The 6,848-nt window shown below is 43.7% G+C and overlaps 1 protein-coding gene across 1 annotated transcript; it reads right to left on the reverse strand.

The window, feature by feature from the left end:
* Positions 1–3,359: 3,359 nt before the first annotated feature.
* Positions 3,360–3,743, reverse strand: SERTM2 (serine rich and transmembrane domain containing 2). The gene has a single exon (XM_025210821.1). It carries the CDS (start codon positions 3,636–3,638, stop codon positions 3,360–3,362), a length of 279 nt encoding a protein of 92 aa, XP_025066606.1. The 5' UTR covers positions 3,639–3,743.
* Positions 3,744–6,848: the final 3,105 nt, after the last annotated feature.

Here is a 6,848-nt window from a genome sequence, read left to right on the forward strand (position 1 = left end):
CTACCGAGCTCGGGGTAATCAGGGTGGGGTCCCAAACTAGCGTCTGATTCTGTCATCTTGCTTTACGCCTGATGGCATGTAGACCATTTAGCAAAACCTGCAGTTCGATCCTGGGTCTCTGGAGGTAGAACATTCCCTCCATGTGCAGTTGTCATGTCTTAATTGTTCTCTTCCTGTTTTAGATTAGCAATCATTACAAGGGTTACAAGAAACGCCATAGAAAAGATGGCAATGAAGTTAAGATTGTGCTAGATAAATATATACTTTAACTTGCATTATTATGTGCTCTTGTTGCTAAACAAAAAGAATTGTATCAGGTAAACTTATGTTGCCTATCCTTTTTAGATGTCCATGGCAGTATGAATTGGTGGCAGTATGGCATGGCAAGATGAAATCCCACAGCAAGCAGAACCTGGGCTCCTTGGTACATCAGGCTAATGCTGCACTGCTAGAGATGCCATTCCTCAGAGGAAAAATAAAACTGACATCTTAGATAGTCAAGTGATGACCCCTTGGCACAGGGGTTAAGGACAGCCTATCTCCTGGACTACCATCAGCTTCCAGGTAAGTGTGTTCTAATGTCCAGGGCTGGATAGGTGTTATTGCTGAAAGCATATTAACTGTTGGATTTGCTCATGCAGCCACTCCACTAGGTGTTTTGCATGTTGACTTTGCCTTTCTTGGGGTACTTTGTATATACAAGAAGCCATATTGACCATGATACCATTCAATATGCAGAAGTGATCTTTAAACAATATTCTAGTAAGAACAGCAGTGGCAAACAACACTAGTCCTTGATGGAAGGCAGACATGTCCAGCGTAGATATAGTGCACCATTTTTTCCTATCGCGACAGATGAAGGAGCCAAACACCCAGTCCAGAACAGCCCAATAGATCTCAGAACGTAAATAAAGATACCGCAGTTTCTGAAGCCCTGGAAGAACCAGTTCTTGTTATTATCACAGGACTGTGGAGTCAGTGTCATTTCTAATTTTAGCACTGTTTGTGTGTGGGGAGTTTGTACTTTCTAGGCCCTTAGGGAGAGGGGAATTGGCAAATGATTGCCTATAAAAGTGGAAAGCACCAGGGAGCTTTATCACTAGGCTAGATTTAGACTAGAGCAAAAACTATGCTAGTTAAAATCCATGACCTGTACAGATGAATTTGAGATTATCTCTAGCTAAAAAGGCTTCTTGCAAGGGATAGTGGAGCCAACATCACCAACATTATTAACATGTCATATTGGACGCTCATTTTTCTGATCCACATGAAGAAAGTCTCTGTTTATTTAACAGAGGGTAGTGTACATTTAAATATAAAGAGACTAGAAGGACTTTGCCTGTGTACCATTTCATACTTTTAATATAGTTTTTTCTTTCTTTTCCAACTGGTCTGCTGAGGTCTTGAAACTCAAACCTGTTTTATGGTGCTCACAGGCTTTTCTTTAAAGTTCCATGCAAACTGTTTAGTTATTTAGGATAACTCTAAAGTACAAAGCTACGTGTGCTGATTTATTATTGCAGTGCCAGTTGCTGGCATTTTTTCACTGTCTTTGTTGCAGGGGAGGAGGAGAAGCATTAGGAAGATAACGCAACATGGAAAAGGTTGTGCTAAGTTTGGGCCTAGTAAGATCAACAATATTAATTTAATTCACAAATGTTAACTAGCATTTAATCATTGAGTGATACTGGAAGGTTGAAAGAAATAAGCATAATTTGCAGGCAACTCAATTCCTGGAAAGGAAGGGCAGGGATGTAGAGGAAACCTGTCCCCTGAGTTTTCCTTTCAAGTACTGCTTGTTTTGTGCAAATACCATTTTACCTTTAGTTTCTTTCATTTTTAATCAACATTCTTCTTTTGATAGTTGGCATGCACCATCCACCATTTGATTTTTAATGTTTCAAAGTAATTAGCACCCCCAATATGTGATGCATATTCCATTTATAAGAACATTTATATATTTCTGAAGCTGCATTTTGCAAATCTGCTATGCTGAGTAGAAAAAAAAACACTTTTCTTCTGGAAAGCTTTTCCTTCTGGCATAGGATGGAAGTCTGGGGATTCAGAAGCCACTGCTCAATTTTGTATGTGCCTTGTGGACTCACTAAGTTTGTGTCACAAAAAATGTTGTTGTGTCCTCTCTTTTTACATACAAGAAATGTGTTTCTATAATAGATGGGTGTCACAACCCAAGGGTGTGATTTTTGTTTGTGCGCGCTTCGGCACTGCTAAATTGTTCCCGCTAAATTGCAGCTTCTTTGCATGGTGGAGTTTTCTGCTGCAAAAGAGAACCCCGGTGCAAAAGAATTCCCACCACCAGTAGCTTTCTTTGCAGGGTGCATTTCTTTGTTGCAGCACAGAAATGCTCGTTGCAAAGAGTTCCCGCCATTTGTATGCTAATTCCAGCCCCATTATTGGCCAGTTCTAAATTATTCACACGTGGCGGCTAGTGATTGGCTTGCTAGCCATTGGACCCAGTGCATTTAAAGCAGGCAACAGGGGTCTGATCAGCCTCTAGCCTCTCTCCGTCACCGATCACAAACCTCGACGTATCCCTCTCCCTGCGCGCACAAGTTCCACGGAGCCTAGCAAACTTCGTGTGAGTTTATTCAGAGCTCTTTTGTATGAGTACTTTCTTCGGTTGGCGTGACGGGCTCGCAGTTTAGAGCCTCCAACCGGCTGGGCTAGAAGAATGTTCACGGGAAGGAACTCTAGTCCGCCTCTCCTCTTTTCTATCTGTAACCGCAACTCAAGCAAGTTTTCCTGCCTGCACCGCGACCATCTTCGGTGTAAGTAAATAATCTTTAAATCAACCATTACGCGTCCGTGACTAATTCTAGCTCGCCACTGGTCCTCTCTGACCCTGCGTGCCCGGGCTGCTGGCCACAGCCCACGTGCGCAAAGACAGGCCCGGCTCGCCCCCGGCTCGCACATGGCGACGAGGATGGGATCAGGAGAGAACTCGCCCATGGCAACCCAGGTGGGATCGGGAGAGGGCCCGCACAATGGGAAGATAGCTCAGTGGATATATCTTTCGGAAAACATTCTTTCAAGTTTCTCTTTGGTTTTTGACTGTTATTATGGTAGCTTTAAATATTTGCTGCAAGGCTGTTTGGAGGGATCTGACTCTTTCCTGACAGCAAGCGGGCTTTTATGTTTCTGATTTTCTTTAGGACAGGTGTCTTCCTCTGTTCTCACTGAAATGAAACCTTTCAAAACATGTTGCTTGCAGTCCTCTTGGATACCCAACCACGGGCAGACAAAGCTTGCCATTCCCCATTCTTTCTGTACATTTGACCAAAAGGAAGGGATTCTTGACCTGAAGAATTCTTTCTTCCAGCATTTTTCCTTCTGGTGCGTTACGTGCTAGGAATCCTGCCATGCATCTCCACATCTGTGAACTGCTGGACGTTCTCTGTGCTTTCTGGAGAAGTAGTGATTGGGGAGATAACATGTTTCAAGCGTAAGAGCATGGTGAAGAGCAGGATGAGAAGAATGGCTAGGAGCGTCAGGAACAAACCCACATACATGTACAGGTTGGAATATTTGTCTGTGGTCGTATCTACTTCTGTAGCCAGAGTTGGGAAGTGGGAGCGGCCAGTTAGATTCCCACGGTATTTAAAATAAATCTCAGTCATTGCTCACTGTCAGGTTTTGTCCATTTTCTCTATTCACCAGTAAACATGTTGTCTTTCTTCACCAAGCTCATGCAGGGCTATGCAGAGAGGGCACTTACACCTGAAGGATGGATAGGTTCTCACCAGTACTCTGCAGAAAAAAGAGGGATATCGATGTTGATGCTGAGAACACCAGCCCACTGAGCTAAGCAGATTGCCCTAGAAGAGCCTTTGGGAGTCATTTCTCACATGTCCTATTAGTTACAATGACAAAAAAAAAAAAAATCAGTCTCACGTTTCATGTTACCACGGGGTTTTTATTTTGCCCAAATCTCTCCAGGGGATATAATGCTTCAGTCGTCTTCTAGGACTGACATCTGAGTTGTTGTAAGGCTTTCTTCTTTCCAGGCTTTCCTTTCTCAGCAAAGAAAGTGAACTTTCTGTCAACTGATCACACTGCAGATGATTTATCCTTAAGCAGCATGGCAGGATTGTTTTATCTCTGCTTATCTGATTGATGATCTCTGCTCCTCCTAGTTAGGAGCATCAGTGAGTAGATTTAAACAAAGTTTAAAGAATATCAGGTCTTTTCTACTTCCCGCCTTCAAATGATTCTTTCATTAGGGCCAGTCAGAGATCAGCCTTCCTAAAAGGAAAAAACAGTGAGAGGAGAGAGTAAAAACAATTGTTAAACAGAGCTTGTAGAGTAACAGAGATAAAAGATGATGTGATTTCATAGACATCAGGGCTGGAAGGGACCTCGGAAGATCATCGAGTGCAGCCCCCCGCCCAAAGGGCAGGAAGTCAGCTGGGGTCATAGGATCCCAGCAAGATAAGCATCCAGTTTCATCTTGAAGGTGTTCAATGAAGGCGCTTGAACCACCCCCGGTGGCATGCTGTTCCAGACCTTGGGGGCTCGGACAGTAAAGAAATTCTTCCTTATGTCCAGCCTGAAACGATCTTGATGTGAAACTGATGTCTGTTCTGATCCGTGTTTAGACTGCTGATTCCTGCATTTGCCAGGAATTTATTTAGGAATTGTAAAGAACCAATTAAGTGAATCAATTGATGTGATCCCGTAAAGTATCCGGAGATTAGGAAAAACATTATGTGTAAATAAAAGTTCATTATACCTTTAGAGGAAGGATACTCTTACCCTGCTTATTTCACAAAGAATTCCTAGTCCAGCATTCAGGCTTATGGATGGAGTCTTGTGGATGGAGAAGTGCCTGCAAAATCCTACTAACTTCCTATGTATAGAGCCCTGCAAATCTCATTTTAGCTAAGATCACAGGTACCAGGTACTTAGCTGAGACCATAGGTAGGAACTGTGCCTGTGTGTGCACCTGCACTTATTTCCCTTACATAGAAATACCATTTCCAATCATTTCTATCCTGTGCAGATCTTGGCATTTCCAAATTAGCTCTTGTCCTGAACTGGAACAGAGAGTCAACTGGTCGAAATTGCTCACAGAACAGAAATTCAGAAATAAAATCGATTCAGAAATATCCAAAGGTTTCATGTTGAAGAAGTAAAAATGTTTTGCTTGGATAATGTTGAAGGATTATAACATAATGTGAAGTGTTTGCCACATAATGGACACTGCAATAGAGCGTAAAAGACCAAATGAAATGAAACAGGAAGTCTAAACAATTTGATTCAGTCCTTTTCCATTGGAAATTTCACCAAAATTGACCTGTTCTTACAAAACGCCTTGGTTTTGACCAAATGACATTTTCTGCCAGAAAGTGGTTCTGCTTAAAAGCTTTCAACCACTTCTGTGCATAAGCTGGTGCCCTATGCTTTTCTGGAGGAAGAGCAGTACATTTTAATTCCCTAGAGGTCCTCTCGGTGCTACTGCCAAACTGGCCCAAGGGTTCATTCTGCAACACGTCCTCTGAAAGTGCTTGTCATGGGGTGCAAACCCCATGCTGACCAAAGAGGGGTTAAAGGGCACCCCTAGGTTTAGTCCTGCCTTGCTACATCTGGGCTGGCTCTTAGGTCTGGGAAATGGGAAGAAGCAGGGAACCTAGCAATTATAAGCAGTTGAAAGATGAACTACTAGGTGGTTTCTGGTGGCCGGGGAAGAAGCTCGGTTGGGGCCAGGAATTGTTTGGGCAACTTCCAACCTGGTATTTTGATAAGAGAGACCAGGCCTGGCCTGACCTGGCAGTTTGAGAGCCTGTGGCTGGCTGCGGAGGGAGGGGGCTGAATGAATACCCGTTGTTTCGTGTTCCTGTTGGATTCTCACCAAGGGACTCTGTTACTATGGGGGTAGGGGGCGAACTCTATTTCAAGCCGTAGCCATCTACGTGGCTGAAGACTATGTGGAAGAATCGAGGCAGAGTGGCTACATTCCCCATACCCTGTATTTTTGGGAGGTGGGAGGAGGCTGATGCTGGCATAACTGCCTTTACCTCACTTCCAGGGGTTGCTGGAATACCCCTTAGTTTCAAACAGTAATAAAATGACGACATAAATTAAGAAATATTGGGCAGCTTGTGCCTGATAGTACTGTGGCCAAACTGGGCTGTGCTGCTGGTGTGGTCTGCGGGAGTCTGTGTTATAGATGTAACGCGGCGCTGCTCTGTGCCCTGCTGTGGAGGGAGACACACTGGCAGGAGGTATCATAGTCCGAGTTGCTGGTCTAACCCCTGCCAGCCCATTAGCTCTAAGGGCTGCAAATAAGTCAGCCTCCTACAAAAGCCACGTGAATTAACGGAAAGAAAATGTGGAATAAAACCATGTTTCTAGTTAGCTTGGGGAGTAAGCCTGTTGTTCCTGGGCGATTTGTATTTGGCAGCCTATACGCTTAAAACTCAAGTGTCAGCGGTAATGTTTCTGTAGCAGTTTCCCCTTGCCCAGGGAGTGCTGTTTCTCAGTTAACCCGATGGGAGCAGGATTGCTACTGAGCCTCAAGGATGAAGGGCCTTGTCACATGTTGACTTGCAAAAGTTGGAAGTTGCTGGGGTGTTGTGATGTATTCACGTTATTACGTGTTAGGAGATGACCCTCGTCTGAAAGGGAACAACTTTGCAATGCCGTGAGGGCACTTAATACATGCTAAACTGCTTGAAGGTGTATTTGTTTGCATTTTAACTGCACTTAGTAAGAGTTGCATTGAATGTGTGAAACAGATTCCCTAGTATTTTGGATTCCTACAGGACAGTGAGTAAAAGGGGAGTATTGGAAATGAAAAGCACATAAAAGTGATGCAAGTCCTATTAAAG

This window comes from Alligator sinensis, unplaced genomic scaffold (assembly GCF_000455745.1).
Source record: "Alligator sinensis unplaced genomic scaffold, ASM45574v1 scaffold521_1, whole genome shotgun sequence".
Taxonomy (NCBI): domain Eukaryota; kingdom Metazoa; phylum Chordata; order Crocodylia; family Alligatoridae; genus Alligator; species Alligator sinensis.